We start from the raw sequence: 24,515 nt of genomic DNA on the forward strand, positions 1-24,515 counted from the left end.
GATCTTTTTTTAGACACAACTTGATCCGGTTTCGGTGAACAACTTACAGCTCATACCCATGCTTTTGTACTTCATACACATCAGAATCTGGATAGGGTATGGCCGTCACCGTGTACGGTTCTGTCTCCCAGATAGAGTCTAACTTATGGGTACTTGGAAACTTCCGCAACCACACTTTGTCGCCAATTGAAGTGCTTTGGCAGAGGCATGACGATTATAGTCCTGTTTTTGTCTTTGCTGAGCCTCGCCCATCTTCTTGCCGACAATTTCTTTGGCTTCTTGGATTTTTCTCTGGTGGTCAGAGACCCACTGCAGGGAGGCTTGCGGAGAGTTGTTTAACGGGGCTTGGAGCCTAAATGCTCGGTCCTTAGGCAGATGCCCCTGTCGCCCCCATCATCAAGCAGAATGGAGTGTACCCCGTAGAACAATGGACTGTGTTATTATAGATCTCTAATAGTGCGGGCAGCAACTGGGGCCACTCTTCATGTCTGGGGACAGAGGCTGCTCGCAACATGTGGATAGAGGCTTGATTGATGCGCTCACAGAGCCCGTTCCCCTGGGGGTGGTAAGCAGTAGTCCGGAGTTTCTTACAGGCATGGAATTGACAAAGCTCTTTGAAGAGTTGGGCCTCCAATGCCGTTCCATGGTCCGTCAGGACAGACTCCGGACACCCAAGGGTTTGCACCCAATTGGAATAAAACATCTGGGCAGCTGTCTTGGCTGTCAGGTCCTTAAAGGGTACAACGACAACCCACTTAGAGTAGTGATTCACCATGGTGAGAGCATAAGTGTACCCGGACCGGGTAGCAGACAACTTGAAATGGTCTAGTGCCACCAACTGGTTAGGCCTTTCACTATGGATAGAATGGAGGGGTGCTCTTGCGTACAGACTGCACATTCACTGCACCATTTCTCAACATCGCTCTGCATTCCGATCCAGTAGAATCTTCACCGGACAGTAGCTTCGGTCTTGTGGACTTCAAAGTGTCCCGACTGATCTTGGTATGCGTTGAGGACCATCGCCGCATCTCTTTGGGGAACCAGAATCTGATGAAGCCACTCACCAGAGACCGGATCCAAAGAATTTCGGTACAACAGTCCCTTGTGCACAAACAGTTGCTTCCTCTGTCACCACAGACGTTTCAGCTCTGAGTCACACTGAGCCCTGTGTAGACGGGTTGGTACCTTTTTCGCCAGAAGGTAGTCCAACAGATCCCTCATGACTCGACTTTCGTGTGTATAGGTCTTCTTTAACATTTTTGGACCTGGGTTTACCGTCCATGAGGGAGGTCACAACATTCTGGTTCACGAACAGTTGGTAAAATGGGGGCATCTCCACATCTTCCCACACGTCTTCGATAGGGGATTCTTCACAAGGGGTCATCCTAGACAGTACGTTGGCATTGACATTTTACTTGCCTCTTCTGTACTTGATGGTGAAACTGTAATTGGCTAATCTTGAAGCCCAATGCTGTTCGATGGCACCTAACTTGGCAGTGTTTAGGTGGGCCAACAGGTTATTATCCATGTAGACAGTAAAGGGCGTGGCAGCCAAATAGTCTGTGAACTTTTCGTCACGGCCCATACCAGGGCGAGAAGTTGCAACTTGAGTGAGCTGTAATTTGCATAGTTCTTCTCTGCCCCTCGCAGGTTACGACTGGCATAAGCAATCACTCTCTCTTGCCCCTCTTGGACTTGGGACAGGACAGCTCCCAGACCCTTAAAACTGGCATAAGTATATAGCCAAAACAGCTGACTGTAGTCTGGATACGCCAAGATGGGGGGATCTATCAGCAGATGTTTAAGAGCTCGGAATGCTGTCTCTTGCTCTTCAGCCCATTCAATAGGTAGTCTCCCATTGTAGTTCTCCTTTGCCATACCCCGTAAGAGTGCTGTGAGGGGTTCTGCAATCTGGGCAAAGTGTGGGATGAAGGCGATTGTAGCCGGAAAAACCCAGGAAGCTCCTGACATCTTTCACCTTTCACCTTTCCATCAAACACTGGAAAGTAGCAGGGCCATTGCACAGCCAAACGGCATACTTTTAACCCCTTAAGGACCCAGCCATTTTACACCTCAGGACCCGGCCATTTTTTGCAATTCTGACCACTGTCACTTTAAACATTAATAACTCTGGAATGCTTTTAGTTATCATTCTGATTCCGAGATTGTTTTTTCGTGACATATTCTACTTTAACATAGTGGTAAAATTTTGTGGTAACTTGCATCCTTTCTTGGTTAAAAATCCCAACATTTTATGAAAAATTTGAAAATTTTGCATTTTTTTAACTTTGAAGCTCTCTGCTTGTAAGGAAAATGGATATTCCAAATAATTTTTTTTTTTATTCACATATACAATATGTCTATTTTATTTTTGCATCATAAAATTTACGTGTTTTTACTTTTGGAAGTCACCAGAGGGCTTCAAAGTTCAGCAGCAATTTTCCAATTTTTCACAAAATTTCCAAACTCACAATTTTTCATGGACCAGTTCAGGTTTGAAGTGGATTTGAAGGGTCTTCATATTAGAAATACCCCACAAATTACCCCATTATAAAAACTGCACCCCCCAGAGTATTCAAAATGACATTCAGTCCGCGTTTTAACCCTTTAGGTGTTTCACAGGAATAACAGCAAAGTGAAGGAGAAAATTCACAATCTCCATTTTTTACACTCGCATGTTCTTGTAGACCCAATTTTTGAATTTTTACAAGGGGAAAAAGGAGAAAATGTATACTTATATTTGTAGCCCAATTTCTCTCGAGTAAGCACATACCTCATATGTCTATGTAAAGTGTTCGGCGGGCGCAGTAGAGGGCTCAGAAGCGAAGGAGCGACAAGGGGATTTTGGAGAGTACGTTTTTTTTAAATGGTTTTTGGGAGGCATGTTGCATTTAGGAAGCCCCTATGGTGCCAGAACAGCAAAAATCCCCCACATGGCATACCATTTTGGAAACTAGACCCCTTGAGGTACGTAATAAGGAATAAAGTGAGCCTTAATACCCCACAGGGGTTTCACGACTTTTGCATATGTAAAAAAATAAAAATAAAATTTCACTAAAATGTGTGTTTCGCCCCAAATTTCACATTTTTGCAAGGGTTAATAGCAGAAAATACCCCCCAAACATTGTAACCCCATCTCTTCTGAGTATGGAGGTATCCCATAAGTTGATCTGAGGTGTACTATGAGTGAACTACAATGCTCAGAAGAGAAGGAGTCATATTTGGCTTTTTGAGAGCAAATTTTGCTCGGGGGCATGTCGCATTTAGGAAGCCCCTATGGTGCCAGGACAGCAAAAAAAAAACACATGGCATACCATTTTGGAAACTAGACCCCTTGTGGAACGTAACAAGAAATAAAGTGAGCCTTAATACCCCACAGGGGTTTCACGACTTTTGCATACGTAAAAAAAAAATTAAAAAAAATCACTAAAATGTGTGTTTCCCCCCAAATTTCACATTTTTACAAGGGTTAATAGCAGAAAATACCCCCCAAAATTTGTAACCACATCTCTTTTGAGTATGGAGGTACCCCATAAGTTGACCTGAAGTGCACTACGGGCGAACTACAATGCTCAGAAGAGAAGGAGTCATATTTGGCTTTTTGAGAGCAAATTTTGCTCGGGGGGCATGTCGCATTTAGGAAGCCCATATGGTGCCAGGACAGCAAAATAACCCCCACATGGCATACCATTTTGGAAACTAGACCCCTTGAGGAACGTAACAAGGCATAAAATGAGCATTTACCCCCCACTGGTGTCTGTCAAATCTTTGGAACAGTGGGCTGTACAACATTTTTAATTTGCACAGCCCACTGTTCCAAAGATCTGTCAGACACCAGTGGGGTGTAAAATCTCACTGCACCCCTCATTACATTCCGTGAGGGGTCTAGTTTCCGAAATGGGGTCACATGTGGGGTTTTGTTTTTTTTGCGTTTGTCAAAACCGCTGTAACAATCAGCCACCCCTGTGCAAATCACCTCAAATGTACATGGTGCACTCTCCCTTCTGGGCCTTGTTGTGCGCCCCCAGAGCACTTTGTGCCCACATATGGGGTATCTCCGTAGTCGGGAGAAATTGTGTTACAAATTTTGTGGGGCTTTTTTCCCCTTTACCTCTTGTCAAAATGAAAAGTATAGGGCAACACCAGCATGTTAGTGTAAAAAGTTTATTTTTTTTACACTAACATGCTGGTGTAGACCCCAACTTCACCTTTTCATAAGGGGTGAAAGGAGAAAAAGACCCCCAAGATTTGTAAGGCAATTTCTCCCGAGTACGGCGATACCCCATATGTGGCCCTAAACTGTTGCCCTGAAATACGACAGGGCTCCAAAGTGAGAGCGCCATGTGCATTTGAGGCCTGAATTAGGGATTTGCATAGGGGTGGACATAGGGGTATTCTACGCCAGTGATTCCCAAACAGGGTGCCTCCAGCTGTTGTAAAACTCCCAGCATGCCTGGACAGTCAACGGCTGTCTGGCAATACTGGGAGTTGTTGTTTTGCAACAGCTGGAAGGCTCCATTTTGGAAAGAGTAGCGTACCAGACGTTTTTCATTTTTATTGGGGAGGGAGGGGGGCTGTGTAGGGGTATGTGTATATGTAGTGTTTTTTACTTTTTATTTTATTTTGTGTTAGTGTAGTGTAGTGTTTTTAGGGTACAGTCACACGGGCGGGGGGATTACAGCGAGTTTGAGCTGCCGCGCAAAATTTGCTGCATCGCAAACTTGCAGCCCGATACTCACTGTAAGCCCCCTGCCCATGTGAATGTACCCTGTACATTCACAGGGGGGGGACCTCCAGCTGTTGCAAAACTACAACTCCCAGCATGCCTGAGAATGTTTGGGAGTTGTGGTTTTGCAACAGCTGGAGGCACACGGGTTGGGAAACACTGAGTTAGGAAACAATGTTTCCCAACCAGTGTGCCTCCAGCTGTTGCAAAACCACAACTCCCAAACATTCTCAGGCATGCTGGGAGTAGTAGTTCGGCAACATCTTTAGAGCCAGATGTTGCCGAACTACAACTCCCAGCATGCTTGGAGTTGTAGTTTTGCAACATCTGGAGGACTACAGTTTGCAGACCACTAATACAGTGGTTCCCAATCTGTGCCCTTCCAGATGTTGCAAAACTACAACTCCCAGTATGCCAAAACTGTCCAGGCATGCTGGGAGTTGTAGTTCTGCAACATCTGAAGGGCCAGATGTTACAGAACTACAACTCCCAGCATGCCTGGACAGTAAGGGCATGCTGAGGATGTGTAGTTTTGCAACATCTGGAAGGGCACAGTGGTCTCCAAACTGTGTACCTCCAGATGTTGCAAAACTGAAACTCCCAGCATGCCCAGACGCCAAGGGCTGTCTGGGCATGCTGGGAGTTGTAGTTTACAGGGTCCTATTACAGCAATGCATGTCGCTTTACGGCGACGTGCATTGCTGTAAAGGGCCCGACCGCGGCTGAAGATCTACTCACCTGTCGCCGTCGCCGCCGTCTTCATCGTCTGGATCCGGGTCTTCAGGGACGAGGTAAGTACCGGGGCCGGTCCCCAGCACTCCCCCGTCCCCCGCCGCGTCCTCCGGTCTTCCTCCCGTCCTCTCCGGACTTTCAGGGGCCGGGCAGGACGGGAGGAAGTAACCGCCCCCCCTCCTGCGATTGGTCGGTTAACTAACCGACAGATCGCAGGGGATCGGAGGAGGTGGCCGGCTTGCCACCTCGCTCCGATACTCCAGCATGGTCCTGGCTGTCTGCGACAGCCGGGATCATGCGAAATTACCGGGCGGTCGGGTCCCAGAGACCCGATCAGCCCGGTATCGCCGCAGATCGCAAGGGCGATTTCCCTTGCGATTTGCGGCGATCGCCGACATGGGGGGCCTACATGGCCCCCCTCGGCGTTTGCCCTGGATGCCTGCTGAAGGATTTCAGCAGGCATCCAGTTCCGATCTCTGCCCGGCGAGCGGCAGAGACCGGAAAACGCCATGACGTATGCATACGTCATGGGTCCTTAAGACCCAGGGTGTGAAGACGTATGCATACGTCATGGGTCCTGAACAGGTTAAACTCGAACAGTCCCATAGGCGTCACAAAGGCGGTCTTCTCCTGATCCTCCACAGTCATGGGCACTTGCCAATAGCCACTGGTTAAGTCTAGGGTGGAGAAGTAAGCAGCCGAGCCGAGGGCAGTGAGTGACTCCTCGATCCTTAGCAATAGATAAGCATCCTTGTGCGTGACATTGTTCAATTTCCTGTAGTTGACACAGAAGCGGATGGTTCAGTCCTTTTTCTCGACTAGGACAAGTGGCGCAACCAAGGGGCTCTGACTCTCTTGAATCACGTCTGTCTCTTTCATGTCAGCATCTTCTTGACAGTCTGATACATGCCTGGCGTGACCAGGCAGTGTTTTTCCTTGATAGATAGGCTGTCACCTGTGAGGATACGGTGCTGGATCATTGAAGTCTGCCCGAAGTCTGTGGGGTGCTTGCTGAAAGCATCATGGTACCTCTTGGCAACATTAATGATTCCGTTGACTTGGTCCCTTGGGGTAGTATCATCTCCAACTTGGAGTTGCGCCCACTAGGGCTTAGGAGGACTTGTACCGCATCCTTCAGCCACTTGAGTTGCACGCTGTCGGGGCACCAGACGTTCTTTCACATTGTCTTTTGACTCTAGGAGGTACAGCTTTGCTACAGGAGTGTATTTGGGCAAGACAGTAGCAGAACCAGACAGGTTTACTAACCGCACAGGGACTTTCACGTTGGTGACAGTGACAAGGCTTCTCGCAGCTCGAACAAGAGGATGATCTTCCAATTGCATAGGTTCCAGCAGGGCTTGATAGTCCCTATTCTTGACTCCGAGACGAGCACGACACCAGATGATGGTCTCCGTGTTGGGTTGTATGGTCACTGACCTGATATCTTGAACTTGTACTCTGCAGATTTCACCTTGCTTGTTGGCAAACTTCTGCTCCGGCTGTAGGACTTTCAAGTGGTGCTGCCCAGCCCGCTGGCCTGAAGAGGAAATATGGGGAAGAGAGGCATGCAAGGCATCTAATATTTCAGCAATACAATTCTACATAATGTTCATCCCTAAGATAAACTCAGCAGACCTCTTATCTGTCCCATTAGTTGCAATCACTCCCTGCCCGGTAGGTACATGCTTTCCCAACTGAATAGATGGCTCCCAGTATCCATGTCTGGGGACTGATTGCCCATTACATGTAACTACCCTGAAGTTAACATACTCAGGCTCACACAATAAACTAGCATCCCAATGCTGATAGAAAACACTTCTAGATATAGTAGACACTTGCAACCCTGTATCTATCAATGCCTCCAACAGTACACCTTCTACAACCATTTTTACATAGGGGCAGGAGGCGACATAAAGTGAGAGTCCTGACTTAGGTCGTTCAGGGATTGGACCTGATGACTGTTTTCCTGAGGGCCGGTACGCGACCTTGGGGGAAATCCATTTAAATCCCAGCACTGCATTTTCCAATGCCTGGTTTGTTACAGTAAGTGCAAAAGGGACTTTGGGCTCCCCGAGGGTCTATTGGACGGGCCAGGTTTTCTAGGCAGGGGCGGTTCACGGTCAGGTGGAGCGGCCCGGATTGCAAGCTCCTTCACAGCATTAGTCAGTTGTTCAATGTCCTGCCTAACACTCTGTAAATCTGAGGCTGCAGTGACTGGCAAAGTGGAGGACACTGGGGCGGGGGCTGGTGACGGAGGTGGTAAAGATCTGGCTACCACCCCTAGTGGCTCTGGAACAGGTGCAAGGGGCTCTGGTCCCTGGAGTTGTCCTGTGAGCAATTGAACCTGTTGATTAGGAGGGAAAGAGTAAAAGACAAACAAACTCTGGATTCTCTCTTTGAAATCCCTCAAGGTGAAGGGGTCTCCATTGTAGGTAGGGAGGACAGGGTTCCACATAAATACCGGTGCAGACGCTGGAACACCAGGACTGTTGATGCTGACTGCAGGTAGAGCTGGCAAGCTCCTGGCTGCTGGGGCAAGTGATGACCTCGCTGCTGGAGATGAAGGGGCGTTGTCGCCTGTTTGATCTGTAGAGCTGGGTTCTGACATCTTGTTGAGTTTTGAGTGCGCTGTCGCTTTAAGAAGAATACCGTGCTTTCCCCTTTAAGATGATTGCTGAAGTGCTGCAGCGGCTTAGACTTGACTGATGGTGGTACTTTAATGGATGCTCCCCCTCTATTTTGCAGGCACTCGGTTGTAATCCATCTTGCGACCAGACTTGCAGGTACTAATGTGTTAATGCTAGCAGGTACTGACAACGGAGACTTAATACTGACAATCATTGGAGTTTGCAAAGTCTGCGCTGCAGCGAGTACTTGATGGATAGCGGCAGAGTCGGACGTGGCAGCCGTAACCTCCAATATGGCTGCGCCCAGGGAACTTCCTGTTTTGGTCTGGTTGGCAAAATCTTCCCCTGTGCAACACAGGGCGGCTCTTTGGTTTCTCCTCTCTTGATTGAAGAGGGGTCACCCCTGGGGACTGATGGGGCAGAGCTGCGACCGCTCATGCATGCGGGAAACACCAGACCAACTTAACCCTTTCAGGTACTACTTCTGTACAGTTCACAGTAGCAGATAATACTCTTTTGTTCACCTCCCCCTCTATTTCACAAGTGCCACGAGTAAACCACTAGGATGCCAAAAGTTGTGGTAGCAGGGTGTGATAAGGATGCCAAAAGTTGTGGTAGTGGGGTGTGATTAGGGCAGATGTTGTTACCCTACGGGCAGATGGCATTATCCCCTTGTATTCGTGACGCCGGTGCATGGTTTAGCCTAAAACCACCGGAAGATATACCGCTGTATCCTGTGCTAGGCACAGGGGTAATAAAAACTCTGATGCCAAGTTACAGACAATGGTAGCTTTACTGAGGGTAGACAGTTGGTAAAGTCTATACAGTTAAGCCAGGGCCCAAGGAGGTGACCAGTGACACAGAGACCTTAACCTCCCTGGCGGTATGATTCTGTCTGGAAATTTGTACCAAAAGTGGTATAATTTTTTGCATTGAATTTCACATCTCCTGCTGCCCATTTCACATCTCCCCCGTCACATTCCCCCTCCCTTGTCACATTCTCCCCCCTCCTTGTCACATTCTTCCCCCCTTGTCACATTCCCCCCTTTTTACATTCTCCCCCCTTCATGTTACATTCCCCTCCCCCCTGTCACATCCCCCCCTTGTCACATCCCCCCCTTCATGTCACATTCCCCCCTCTGTCACATTCCCCCCTCTGTCACATTCCCCCCCTGTCACATTCCCCCCTCTGTCACATTCCCCCCTCTGTCACATCCCCCCCTTGTCACATCCCCCCCTTCATGTCACATTCCCCCCTCTGTCACATTCCCCCCTCTGTCACATTCCCCCCTTGTCACATCCCCCCCTGTCACATTCCCCCTTGTCACATCCCCCCTGTCACATTCCCCCCTTGTCACATCCCCCCCTCTGTCACATTCCCCCCCCTGTCACATTCCCCCCTCTGTCACATTCCCCCCCCCCCCTGTCAAATTCCCCCCTTTGTCACATTCTCCCCCCCCCCCCCCCCCTTGTCACCTTGTTCTGCAGCAGGATACACTGGGTTTGCCGGGCAGATTTCAAACCTAGTGTATTTGCTGCAGAACAAGCCCTTTCCCATTCAGCCAATCACAGGCTTTACACCACTGCGGCCTGTGATTGGCTGAAAAGTGAAAGGTCCTGTAAGATGAATAGTGAAGAGAGCAGGGACCAGAGCGCACGGAGGGGAACGGCATTAGGTGAGCAAAAGTTTTTTTTTATTTTACTCCTTTTTCCTTTTACACTTAGCTCAGTGTTTTTCTAACAGGGTGCCTCCAGCTGTTGTGAAACTACTACTCCCAGCATGCCCGGACAGCCTTTGGCTGTTCGGGCATGCTGAGAGTTGTAGTTTTGCAACAGCTGGAGGCCCCCTGGTAGGGAAACACTGACTTTTAGTATTTTTCTTTACCTGCTCTGGCTGGTCCCCCACGGGAGCCGACCAGAGCAGGTAATCGAATTTTTTCACGGGGGGCCGCATCGCTATATCGCATTGCTTTTGCGATATATCATGCAGCCCGGCCGGGAACTCTGCAATTCTACCCCGAGCGTGACTCGGGGTTACTGATCCTGGCAGGGAAAATTAACCCAGAGTCACGCTCGGGATTACCGCTCAGGAGGTTAAGGGCTTGCTGGGACTTGTAGTAGGACTGTACAATTGAATGCAGACCACACTGACTTGACAGATGACAGGGACTGACTTGACTTGACTTATAAAGCTGTGACTTTAGCTTACTTAAAATGATGGTGGCTTCAGGACTTGAATTTGAGGTCCTTAACACTCTGGACATACACTAGGCACGACTGCACTGGACCTCAGCAGGAAGCAAGAGCTAAGAGAGAGAAGCTCCACCCAGGGGGAGACTAGCAAGAGACCGATAGGTCACTCTTGGGATGACCTGGTCACTGGTGCCTCCTGGGTAACAATCACATGACATAACTCTTAAAGATACAACACATTTTATAATACAATATACTGCAGAACATATGTACAGGGGGGAAACAGGTGCAAGGGGCCCTGGGGACACTGAAGGAGGGTGCCTGGCAGGGCAGCAAGGGTACGGGGCAACATCTCCCGTACTGGGCTACCACATAAGCTCAGCCTCAATCTCAGCGCAACTGATGCCACCACTGATGACAACATGCATCAGTTGTCATCAGTTGTTTAGCATCTGGCGTCCATTTTTTCCAAACATGGGACTGGGGAACGCAACAAGAAGTGTTCTCCTGTCCGCTGCCGATCCGGCGAGGTCAACCAAATGGCGTCCAAACTGAGACGCTGGACGATTGGGAAATATCCCACTGAAATGAATGGGATCAGTTCTAGCACCAGTTTCCCTCTGGTGCACGCCGCCGAACAACTGATATATATATAAAGGAGGCATGCAGAATATCCTGCAAACTAGGGTCAAGTTTATCTTCGTTTCACTTTTATAATTCATTTCAAGGTTTAGTGTTCCATAAAAAGTGCTGCTGAAGGCTGGTTAGCTTTTCCTTATAACGTAGCAAATGCAAAGACTGTGATTCCCGAGACACAAATAAGAAGCTGTATGCAGATTATACACACGCAAGGAATTCTGTGACATTTCTGCTGTGCAGCTTTGGACTATAATGCTGGATATGATATCATGTGTAAAGATAACCACACCTTTATACAGTGTTTGAAATGCTCATGATGTTTCCTTTAATGACTATTACAGTATGGTTTCTACTATGTAGCAATAAGTGCATGTTATCGTCATAACATATTTTTCCTCACCAGGAAATATTTTGACTACCGTATTTTTCGCCCTATAGGACGCACCGGCATATAAGAGGCACCCAATTTTAAAGGTGCAAAATCTAGAAAAAAAAGATTCTGAACCCAACAGTGATCTTCAACCTGCGGACCTCCAGATGTTGCAAAACTACAACTCCCAGCATGCCCGGACAGCCGTTGGCTGTCCGGGCATGCTGGGATTTGTAGTTTTGCAACATCTGGAGGTTCGCAGGTTGAAGACCACTGGTATAGGAGGTATTACTCACGTGTCCCCTCCGCTCCGGACCCGTCACCGCTGCCCTGGATGTCGCTCCATCGCTGTCACCGTTCCCCGTGGTGTCCCCGACGCTCCGGACATCTTCTTCCCCCCGGGATCCACGCTCTCCATCACCGTCATCACGTCGCCGTCATTACGTCGCCGTCATCACGTCTCTGCGCACGCCGCTCCTATTGGATGACGGGACGGCGTGCGCGACGACGCAATGACGTCGAAGGAGAGCGCCGGCCATGTCGGGGATCCCGGCACGATGCAGACCCCGAGGAGGCAGGTAAGGTACCTCCCGATGTCCTGTAAGCTGTTCGGGACGCCGCGATTTCACCGTGGCGGTCCCGAACAGCCCGACTGAGCAGCCGGGTTAGTGTCACTTTCACTTCAGACGCAGCGGTCAGCTTTGATCGCGGAGTCTGAAGAGTTAATACAGGGCATCACCACGATCGGTGATGTCCTGTATTAGGCGCGGGTCCCGGCCGTTGATGGCCGCAGGGACCGCCGCGTTAGGTGTGTATTCTCCGTAAAAGACGCACCAACTTTCCCCCCCCCCCCCCCCCCCAATTTTGGGGAAGAAAAAGTGCGTCTTATACGGCGAAAAATACGGTATATGTTAACTACCCTTCTCTGCACTGGTCTCAGTTCACATGTGCATACAAATATGTGTCAGCTCTTCCCATAAGTCTGCGTTAATAAAACACCATGTAAACAACATAGGATAAAAATAGAAGCATATTTGTGAAAAATGTCAAGCCTGATTGTTACTGGTTTCCTATAATGGATTGCATTGTAAAATTGAAAAATTTGGTGTCAATTATCGTTTCTCTTTAACCCCTTAAGGACCCAGCCAATTTTCACTGTAGGACCCAGCCATTTTTTGCACATCTGACCACTGTCACTTTAAGCATTAATAACTCTGGAATGCTTTTACCTTTCATTCTGATTCCGAGATTGTTTTTTCGTGACATATTCTACTTTACGTTAGTGGTAAAATTTTATCGATACTTGCATCGTTTCTTGGTGAAAAATTCCATAATTTGATGAAAAAATTAAAAATGTTGCATTTTTTTTTACTTTGAAGCTCTCTGCTTATAAGGAAAATGAATATTCCAAATAAATTATATATTGATTCACATATACAACATGTCTACTTTATGATTATATCATAACGTTGACATGTTTTTACTTTTGGAAGAGATCAGAGGGCTTCAAAGTTCAGTAGCAATTTTCCAATTTTTCGCAACATTTTCAAAATCAAAATTTTTCAGGGACCAGTTCTGTTTTGAAGTGGATTTGAAGGGCTTTCATATTAGAAATGCCCCACAAATGACCCCATTATAAAAACTGCACCCCCCAAAGTATTCAAAATGACATTCAAAAGGTTTGTTAACCCTTTAGGTGTTTCACAGGAATAGCAGCAAATTGAAGGAGAAAATTCTAAATCTTCATTTTTTACACTGGCATGTTCTTGTAGACCCAGTTTTTGAATTTTTACAAGGGGTAAAAGGAGAGAAATCTTCCTAAAATGTGTAGCCCAATTTCTCTCGAGTAAGGAAATACCTCATATGTGTATGTCAAGTGTACGGTGGGTGCACTAGAGGGCTCAGAAGGGAAGGAGCGACAATGGGATTTTGGAGAGTGAGTTTTTCTGAAATGGTTTTTGTGGGGCATGTCGCATTTCGGAAGCCCCTATGGTGCCAGAACAGCAAAATAAAAAAAACACATGGCATACTATTTTGGAAACTACACCCCTCAAGGCACGTAACAAGGGGTCCAGTGAGCCGTAACACCCCACAGGTGCTTCACGACTTTTTGTTATTTATTTTTTTCCACTTAAATGCTAGTTTTCCCCAAAATTTAAAATTTTTACAAGGGATAATGGGACAAAATGCCCGCCCAAAATTTGTAACCCCATCTCTTCTGAGTATGGAAATACCCCAAGTGTGGACGTCAAGTGCTCTGCTGGCGCACTACAATGCTCAGAAGAGGAGGAGTCACATTTTGCTTTTGAAAAGCGAATTTTGCTGAAATGGTTTTTGGGGGGCATGTCGCATTTAGGAAGCCCCTATGGTGCCAGAACAGCAACAAAAACCCACATGGCATACTATTTTAGAAACTGCACCCCTCAAGGAACACAACAAGGGGTACAGTGAGCCTTAAAACCTCACAGGTGTTTGACGACTTTTTGCTAAAGTCGGATGTGTAAATGAAAAAAAATTTTCACTAAAATGCATGTTTTCCCCCACATTTTATATTTTTACAAGGGGTAATAGGAGAAAATTACTCCCAAAATTTGTAACCCCATTTCTTCTGAGTATGGAAATACCCAATGTGTGGACATCAAGTGATCTGCTGGCGCACTACAATGCTCAGGAGAGAAGGAGCACCATTGAGCTTTTGAAGACAGAATTTGGTTGGAATAGAAGTCGGGGGCCATGTGCGTTTACAAAGCCCCCCCCGTGGTGCCAGAACAGTGCCCCCCCCCCCCCCACGTGACCCCATTTTGGAAACTACACCCCCCACAGAATTTAAAAAGGGGTGCAGTGAGTATTTACACCCCACTGGCGTTTGACAGATCTTTGGAACAGTGGGCTGTGCAAATGAAAAATTACATTTTTCATTTTCACGGACCACTGTTCCAAAAATCTGTCAGACACCTGTGGGGCGTAAATGCTCACTGTACCCCTTATTACATTACGTGAGGGTGTAGTTTCCAAAATTGGGTCTTATGTGGGGGGGGGGTCCATTGTTCTGGCTCTATGGGGGCTTTGTAAACACACGTAGCCTTCAATTCCGGACAAATTTTATCTTCAAAATCCCAATGGTGCTCCTTCTCTTCTGAGCATTGTAGTTCGCCCCCTGAGCACTTTACATCCACATATGGGGTATTTTCTTACTCAGAAAAAATGGGGGGCTTTTTTCCTATGTTTCCTTGTGAAAATGAAAAATGTTGGGTAACACCAGCATTTTTGTGATTTTTTTTTTTTTCATTTTTCCATCCAACTTTAATGAAAATTCGTCAAACACCTGTGAGGTGTAAAGGCTCACTGTACCCCTTGTTACTTTCCGTGAGGGGTGTAGTTTCCAAAATGGGGTCACATATGGGTATTTATTTTTTTGCGTTTATGTCAGAACCGCTGTAAAATCAGCCACCCCTGTGCAAATCAACAATTTAGGCCTCTAAATGTACATAGTGCGCTCCCACTCTTGAGCCTTGTTATGCGCCCGCAGAGCATTTTGCGCTTACATATGGGGTATTTCCGTACTCAGGAGAAATTGCGTTACAAATTTTGGGGGTCTTTTTTTCCTTTTAACACTTGTGAAAATAAAAAGTAAAGGACAACACCAGCATGTTAGTGTAACATTTTTAATTTTTTTACACTGACAGGCTGGTGTAGCCCCCAACTTTTCCTTTTCATAAGGGGTAAAAGGAGAAAAAGCCCCCCAAAATTTGTAACGCAATTTCTCCCGAATACAGAGATACCACATATGTGGCCCTAAACTGTTTCCTTGAAATACGACAGGGCTCTGAAGTGAGAGAGCGCCATACGCATTTATTTGAGGACTAAATTAGGGATTGCCTAGGGGTGGACATAGGGGTATTCTACGCCAGTGATTCCCAAACAGGGTGTCTCCAGCTGTTGCTAAACTCCCAGCATGCCTGGACAGTCAATGGCTGTCCGGAAATGCTGGGAGTTGTTGTTTTGCAACAGCTGGAGGCTCTGTTTTGGAAACACTGCCGTACAATACATTTTTCATTTTTATTGGGGGGACAGTGTAAGGGGGTGTTTATGTAGTGTTTTACCCTTTATTATGTGTTAGTGTAGTGTAGTGTTTTTAGGGTACATTCACACGGGCGCAGGTTTACAGTGAGCTTCCCGCTAGAAATTTGCGCTGTGGCGAAAAATTTGCCGCAGCTCATACTTGAAGCAGGAAACTTACTGTAAACCTGTCCGTTTGAATGTACCCTGTACGTTCACATGGGGGGGGGGGCAATCCTCCAGGTGTTTCAAAACTACAACTCCCAGCATGTACTGACAGATCGTGCATGCTGGGAGTTGTAGTTTTGCAACAGCTGGAGGCACACTGGTTGGAAAACCATCAGTTAGGTTCTGTTACCTAACTCAGTATTTTCCAACCAGTGTGCCTATAGCTGTTGCAAAACTACAACTCCCAGCATGTACTGATCGCCGAAGGGCATGCTGGGAGATCTAGTTATGCAACAGCTGGAGGGATCGCAACTACAACTCCCAGCATGCCGAGACAGCTGTTTCGGCATGCTGGGATTTGCAGTTTTGCAACATCTGGAGGGCTACAGATAGAGACCACTGCACTGTGATCTCCAAACTGTGGACCTCCAGATGTTGCAAAACTACAAATCCCAGCATGCACAGACAGCAAACAGCTATGTGGGCATGCTAGGAGTTGTAGTTTTGCAAGATCTAGAGTGCTACAGTATAGAGATCACTGTGCAGTGGTCTCTAAACTGTAGACCTCCAGCTGTTGCAAAACTACAAATCCCAGCATGCCCAGCAGCTGTCTGGGCATGCTGGGAGTTGTAGTTTTGCAATATCTGGAGGGCTACAGTCTCAGACTGTAGCCCTCTAGATGTTGCTAGGCAACTTACCGGCTTCCGTCAGATCCAGGGAGCCATCCTCTTCTGCCGCACGACATCGCCGCCAGCGCCGATCACCGCCGCCGATCCCGTCCCACAGCTTCCACTGATGGGTAAGTGGATCTTCGGCGTTCGGTCCCCGTTGTTTCCCCGTTCTGCCCCACCTATTGTGGGTGGGCAGAACGGGGAAAACGAAAGTAAACCCCCCCGCCCCTGATCTGCTATTGGTGGTCGCATCTAGACCACCAATAACAGAGATAGGAGGCGTGGCACCTCTGCCACCTCACTCCTATCGCTACAGGGGGATCGTGGGTGTCTTAGACAACCGCGATCCCCCTTATATTCCGGGTCACCATAGACCCGTATGACCCTGAATCAGCGCAAATCGCAAGTGTGAATTCACTTGCGATTTGCGCCGATTGCCGACATTGGGGGGGTCTGATGACCCCCCTGGACATTTGCACGGGGTGCCTGCTGATCGATATCAGCAGTCACCCCAGTCCGGTCCCCGCCCGGCGCGCGGCGGGGACCGAAATTCCCACGGGCGTACAGGTACGCCCTGGGTCCTTAAGACCCAGGTACAGAAGGCGTATCCATACGCCCTAGGTCCTGTACGGGTTAAAGATTAAAATTAGTTTTTAAAATTATAAACAAGTACATTTATGACTATTTTAAGAAAGGGCAATAAAAGGGGAAACAATTCAATTACTATTTTTATAAAAGAGGAATAAAAAAGGTAATAAAATCGGAAGAAATCCTGATATGAAAATACTTATTAAGAGACATGACACGCGCCATGGTTCCATATCATAGCGGCTGACTCTGTTTTCAGGAAGAGACATATGAGCCCATGTGAGTATAGAGATTGTGTAGAGATTGTACCCTACATCCTCCGCTGTATGAATGCAGTAATGTTGGGATTGTTCTATTATTCGGTACTATGGTTTATGCATTTATATTTTAACCCTTTACAATGAAGCAGCACAGAGATGGCAACAAGGGGTTTTGCAGTCTGCGTTGCTCAGACCTAATATTTACCAATTTGATTTATGTGTCCGTCAATAAATACAGTGATCCCTCAACTTACAATGGCCTCAACATACAATGGTCTTTTCTGGACTATTGTAAGTTGAAACCAGACTCAACATACAATGTTATGGACAGTCCATATCTGTGAAACGTGTCAATGAACTGACCAATCAGAATGGTCATTCACTGGTAAAACCCCTGTATTACTGAAGTGCATGCACTGACTGGTGTCTGGTAGCGCCCCCTACAGTACAGGGAGGTATTACATGTTCTGTACTACTCTTTGGGCCAGGGTTAGCTGCTCCTTTGGACACCAGGTGAGGGCGGCTCCATGTTACTTTTTTTTAGGACATTGCGTGCACTGTACAGGACCCCGAAGAAGCTCCTATCCTCTACATAGACCAGTGCTTCCCAAGCAGGGTGCCCCCAGCTGTTGCAAAACTACAACTCCCAGCATGCCCGGACAGCCTTTGGCTGTCCGGGCATGCTGGGAGTTGTAGTTTAGCAACAGCTGGAGGCTCCCTGCTTGGGAAACACTGACATAGACAGTGATTACAGCTCCCAGCAGATCTTTCTTACTTTTATATGTAAGGACTTGCTATATCTTTATTAGTTAGCTACTTATTTTTCTTTAATTTTCCTATTTTTGGATGACATTTTGGTGCCTTTAGAACCAATTACCAGGTTTCCACAGAGTTATGATCTCAACATACAATGGTTTCAACATACAATGGTCGTCCTGGAACCGATTAATATTGTAACTTGAGGGACCACTGTAAGTATATCGATAATATGTCACATCTCCTTTATTCACCCATACCTCTTTCTTTCACCTTCTTGGTCGAAATTTTTTCAATCATACTATGTAACTATGTAGGTTTTTTTTTCCTGAGTGATCATTTCTTTTCCCTGTGTGGCATGCATCATATCCACCAACACACTCTATTAAAGGGGTACTCCGGTGAAAACCTTTTTTCTTTTAAATAAACTGGTGGCAGAAAGTTAAACATATTTGTTAATTACTTCTATTAAAAAATCTTAATCCTTCCAGTACTTATTAGCTGCTGAATACTACAGAGGAAATTCCTTTCTTTTTGGAACACTGAAGACATCATGAGCACAGTGCTCTCTGCTGACATCTCTGTCCATTTTAGAAACCATGCATAGCAGATGTATGCTAAGGGCAGCATGGTGGCTCAGTGGTTAGCACTGCTGCCTTGCAGTGCTGGGGACTTGGGTTCAAATCCCACTAAGGACAACAATAAATAAATAAAGCGTTATTATTATTATAATAACGTCAGCAGAGAGAATTGTGCTCGTGATGTCATCAGAGAGCATTCTAAAAAGAAAAGAATTTCCTCTGTAGTATTCAGCAGCTAATAAGTACAGGAAGGATTAAGATTTTTTAATAGAAGTAATTTACAAGTATGTTTAACTTTCGGCCACCAGTTGATTTAAAAGAAAAAAGGTTTTCACCGGAGTACTCCTTTAACAAACTGACATACGCTAAACGCAACATCTAGCCAAACATTCCTTGCGCATATGAAAATAGTAGTGTATTATTTTACATTTGCAATAAAGATGATAACAGTGCACTTTACGCATTTCATTAGTTATGCTCAAACTGACTTTAAACTATCTTTTAGTGTATAAAATCAGCTTCACTAAGCTTCCACTAAGTGAACATAGTTTTAGATTTATTACTATCAATAATTCTATTTATAGGCATTTTATTACAATTTATTACAAATAAACAATAACCTTTTACAATTTCCTATACTATTGCCTTAATATTGTCTGAACAATCCCATTGAAGCATGAAGTTACACACTAAGGCACAACTGGAGAGAAGAGGCCAAGACCTAGTACAGTGGTCACCAAACTGTGGACCTCCAGCTGTTGAAAATCTACAATTCCCAGTATGCCTGGGCAGCTAATCTGATGGAAGCTGTAGTTTTACAACATCGGGAGGTCCACAGTTTGGAAACCACTACTCTAGTGGGTCTCATCCCCTTTGCTATTAGGAAACAAAGACTGGTGCCAGACTCCATCCTTCTCAGGGACTGCATTGTCCCCATTAAAGGGGTACTCCGCCCCTAGACATCTTATTCCATATCCAAAGGATAGGGGATAAGATGTCAGATCGCCGGGGTCCCGCTGCTGTGGACCCCGGGGATGGCTGCTGCAGCACCCCGCTATCATTACTGCGCAGAGCGAGATCGCTCTGCACGTAATGACGGGCAATACAGGGGCCGGAGCATCGTTACGTCACGGCTCCGCCCCTCGTGATGTCACGACCCGCCCCCGTCAATACAAGTCTATGGGAGGGGGCGTGGCGGTCGTCACGCCCCCTACCATAGAATTGCATTAAGGGGACGGGCCGTGATGTCATGAGGGGCGGAGCCATGATGTCACGCTGCTCCGGCCCCTGTATCGCCCGTCATTACGCACAGAGCGAACTCGCTCTGTGCAGTAATGATGGCGGGGTGCCGCAGTGGCGATCCCCGGGGTCCACAGTGGCGATCCCCGGGATCTAACATCTTATCCCCTATCCTTTGGATAGGGGATAAGATGCCAGGGGCGGAGTACCCCTTTAAGAAGTTGAGAAACATAGCAAGTTTAATGGGGAGCTCCATTTCAAAGTGGTTACACAGTTCACATTTGACCTTTGGTAGAAGAAAAGTGATTCATTCCAGATTAGACATCAATAGATTAGCACAAGGAGGGAGCTTTCCCAAATATTGCAGGCAAAAAGGGTAAAGTGATTCCAGCTTCAAAATTGAAAAAGTAAAAAAGCAAGATTTTTTTGGATCATATAAAAAAAAAAAAAAAAAAACCTCTATAGACATGTCAATAAAAACACCAACACGTTTGGTGCTTCTAGAGCTCTTAGTCATGGAATACGATACTAGTAAAATGTTATGCACCTCTTTATATACCTACAGGTATACCTTTATATACCTTTGCGTATACCTATGTGTTTCGAGCTCTTGAAGTTGGAATTTCTTTTGGTTTTATTGACATGCCTATAGGGAGTTTTTCTATTTTTAATATGATACAATAAATGTTGCTTTTTAACTTTCTCATTTTTGGAGCTGGAATTACTCTTTGCCTGTATGTTACACAGGATTCGGCCCGCTGACCTTCCGTGCTTCTATCCAGAATTCTGCTTTCTTCATTGGACGAGTTCACATGGATTGTAAGCTGACTTGCAATTTTTCTCTTTTATGTATTATCCCAAACATTAGTAAACTTGGGGAAACAAGACACATGGCAATTAAAATAAGAGATGTTTAAAAGCTATATCAGGTTTTGTTCCATTTCGGACGATAACAATGTTTTTAGAACAGTAAGCTATTGTGCAAGCGTTTTAACTGAAGTCATTCACACCTTTTTATATCTATTAAATCTAGTATCAAAGTTAATATGGTACCATGATACATTGATACATAAAACAAACCAAAGACTCTACACCATAGTACAGAGCATATGCCATATATGTTCCAGCATAAGGAATTTCAGTTAAATCAACCCCAATCCATCCCATATGTGAGGGTGCTTTTTTTTGTCTAAAGTCCCATGTAAGTCTTTGGAAACATCTCCCGATTGCCTTATTCTAGGGCTGCAAAGATTTCCCAGGTGTCTGACAGGCAGGTGCAAAGAATAGTTAGTGTAGGGGACAGGATATGAGGTCGGGATATGAGGACGGGATATAAGGACACGAGCGTCATTGTTGCTCTTCCTTTTTCACAAGGTTTATGTTAGGATTCGGCAGGCTGGATGTGGATCCTCTGTGTCAGCGAGGGATTGGCGTGGACCGTGTCGGTGGACCGGTTCTAGGGTTGCTACTGGTATTCACCAGGGATGGTCTTGCTGCGGCGGTAGCAACCAGGTCGTATCCACCGGCAACGGCTCAACCTCGCTGACTGCTGAGAAGGCGTGGGACAGAAGGACTAGGCAGAGGCAAGGTCAGACGTAGCAGAAGGTCGGGGCAGGCAGCAAGGTTCGTAGTCAATAGCAATAGCAAGAGGTCAGGTATACTGGTAAGGCAAACACTGTAACGCTTTCTCTGGCACAAAGGCAACAAGATCCGGCAAGGAAGTGAAGGGGAAGTGAGGTTAAATAGACAGGGAGCAGGTGGAGGCTAATTAGACAGATTGGGTCAGGCACCAATCATTGGTGCACTGGCCCTTTAAATCTTAGAGAGCTGGCGCGCGCGCGCCCTGAGGAGCGGAGCCGCGCACGCCAGGACGAGACAGCCGGGGACCGGGACAGGTGAGAGACTTGGGATGCGATTCGCGAGCGGGTGCGTCCCGCTATGCGAATCGCATCCCCGCCGGCAGTGTCAGTGCAGCGCTCCCGGTCAACGGGTCTGACCGGGGCGCTGCAGAGAGAGGAACGCCGCGAGCGCTCCGGGGAGGAGCAGGGACCTGGAGCGCTCGGCGTAACAGTTTAGGTAGGAACACCTGCAGTTATTGGCTGCATAATTTTTACAGAATTAGCTACAAAACCCATGTGACCAAATAGCACACATCTAGACCCTTACTACCTCCTGCCGCCTTCACCTCAATAACATTTTTGACTGCCTGACTAAACCACCTGTCCCCTCGCTCCTCTTCAGGCTACCCATTGCCCAACAAATTCAGGTTAAACTGTCTACCATGACATACAAGGCTGTTTACATCTCTCCCCTCCATACATCTTTCACCTGATCTCGATATTACTCCACGTAAAAACTCTGATCCTCTCAAGATGCCCACCAGTGCTTTCTCCTCATATGCATAACTGTCTCAAAGACTTCTCCTGTGCTTCTGCCATACCCTGGAACTCCCTCCCCTGACTTATCTGGCACTTACCCACCATCAAGACCTTCGTTACCAACCTGAAGACCCATCTCTACCAGAAAGCCTAAGACCTACAATAACCCTGCTGCCACTACACTGGGAACTGCTACTTCCTGTAGGGGCCCGGTGTCGCTAGGGCCCTTTGACTGGACAGCAATACCAGCATTGTTTTATAATCCCTGCTTCCCTTGGTGCCATGGATTTAGCTGAGCTCTTGCACACTTGGGTGCGGCCGGAGGGGGAGGGCTGGCATGCTGATCTCCTTGCTCAGATCAGCTCTCCTCCGACTGCGGCCTCGAGTATGCCACCCGTGGCTGTGAGTGGCTGGCAGTTTTCTCGCACCTCCCGGTCTCCTGACAAGCTTAGCCCAGGCCCAGTGCCTGTCCGGAGCGCCAGGGCCAGGGGGCGGAGGGAGCGTGCGTAGCTTCACCCACCGGATGTGCGGTCTCCGCTCCCTCTGCTTCAGAGCATTGGTTGTTTCCTTCTAGTTCGCGTGGAGTGCCAGCAGCCATGGGAGGACGCCAGGGCTCTGCCTATCCTGGTGAGGAGTCGTACCATCTCCTCTCTCGCCAGCCTACCCCAGCCCCTCCAGCTCTGCCTGCTACCTCCACAGTGCCTTCTGCAGCTGCATCCCCTCTGCTATTCCCTGACTCTCCTGCAGCTCGGGGGGGGGGGGGGGGGGGGGGTCCTGGATCAGCCTGTATTCATTCCTCTGGCCCCTCCGGTCCCAGTTACTGGTCCTGTACCACAGCCTGCACCTGCTGCTCCCCTTCCTCCTGCTGCTCCACCAGCCTTGATTGATAGCCCTCCTCTTGTTTTTGTAGAAGGAGGGAGCTATCAACTAAGGCAGGTAGGTAGAAGCCACCAGGGACCACCCACGACTCATGGTTCAGGCAGCATGAAAGTGATAACAGGTTCCTAATGGTACTGTAATATGTTGTAGATATTCCATGAGCGAAACCACACGTAAACTCAGCAGCCATTGACAATTGGCACATTTACTGTAATTGGGAAACTCCAAATAGTTGTGTCTCAATACCTTCGCCCTGTGTCACGAGTACAGTACATAATACTGACTTACTTTAAAGATTCCAATCCAATCTTTAGGGTTGAAGACAAGACTTTCTGCTCTATGGAATTTACACTGGACATCAGTTCTAGGAGGGTAGAATTTCTCCACGTTTGGGAAGATGACTTGGGAGAAGTTGCTTTCGGCAGCAGGTGTAATAGATGTGGGTGGTTTCTCGGGTTCACCTTTGTGATCCATGATCAGCCGGTCCTCGAACCCTGCGAAACCTCACTTAGTCCCTGCGTCTAAGGAAATAAAATAGGTGGATGTAACACATTGCAATACTTTATGTACAGATAGGTCACAAAGACAGATTAGAGCTGCCAATAAAGAGTTAACTCACCAGCTGTTTATCCGAAAACTTAAGGAAATAAGCAGAGAGGTTGGATAAAGGTTTAAGATCTGCGTCACAGTGAAAATGAAAGTGAAAATGCTGTTGCACCGCTCATGAAGCCTAACCCACCCACCCCACTCCCTCTCTGAGCCGTGACATTGCATTATTCGCTTTGCCAATTAAAGGTACAGCACACTCCACACGAACATCACATAAAATAGATGCAATACAGTGGTCCCTCTACATACCATGGTAATCCGTTCCAAATGGACCATCGTTTGTTGAAACCATCGTATGTTGAGGGATCCGTGCAATGTAAAGTATAGGACAGTGGTCTACAACCTGCGGACCTCCAGATGTTGCAAAACTACAACTCCCAGCATGCCCGGACAGCCGTTGGCTGTCCGGGCATGCTGGGAGTTGTAGTTATGCAACATCTGGTGGTCCGCAGGTTGAAGACCACTGGTAGAGGAAGTTGTACTCAACTGTCCCCGCTGCTCCGGACTGTCACCGCTGCCCTGGATGTCGCCTTCCATCGCTGTCGCTGCATCCCCGGGGTGTCCCCGATGTTCCGGTAAGAACTCTGCTTCCCCGGCATCTTCGCTCTCTATCGCCGCCATCACGTCGCTACGCACGTCACTCCTATTGGATGATGGGATGGCGTGCGCAGCGACGTGATGACGACGATGGAGAGCGCCGACGATGAAGGGGATCCCGAAGAGGACGCGCTGGAGCCCCGAGGACAGGTAAGTTATCGTCAGCGGACCACACGGGCCCGGTAAACGGCTATCCGGTGGCGGCTGAAGCAGTCTGCGCTGCCGGATAGCCGTTTATGCGATGGCCCCGACATACAAAAGCATCGTATGTTGATGCTGCCTTCAACATGCGATGGCCTCTGAGAGTGATCGTATGCTGAAATGATCGTATGTCGGGGCCATCGTAGGTCAGGGGGGGGGGGGGGGTCACTGTATATCAGCATGCTAACACCCAGCTATTAAATGAGGACACAAAGATAGCACTACAGACACTACATAGCAGG

At 47.4% G+C, this 24,515-nt stretch overlaps 1 protein-coding gene across 1 annotated transcript in view; it reads right to left on the reverse strand.

Moving 5' to 3' along the window:
• CALCOCO2 (calcium binding and coiled-coil domain 2) overlaps positions 1–23,603 on the reverse strand; it is a 99,582-nt gene extending 75,979 nt beyond the window's left edge. Inside the window, exons 1-2 of the mRNA XM_056548206.1 lie at positions 23,486–23,603; positions 23,155–23,387 (exon numbers count right to left, since the gene is read on the reverse strand). Coding sequence (XP_056404181.1) covers positions 23,155–23,340 — 186 coding nt within the window. The 5' untranslated portion in view covers positions 23,341–23,387; positions 23,486–23,603. The remainder of the gene's footprint in view (positions 1–23,154; positions 23,388–23,485) is intronic.
• Positions 23,604–24,515: the final 912 nt, after the last annotated feature.

Source organism: Hyla sarda, chromosome 12 (assembly GCF_029499605.1).
Source record: "Hyla sarda isolate aHylSar1 chromosome 12, aHylSar1.hap1, whole genome shotgun sequence".
NCBI classification, from domain to species: Eukaryota; Metazoa; Chordata; class Amphibia; order Anura; family Hylidae; genus Hyla; species Hyla sarda.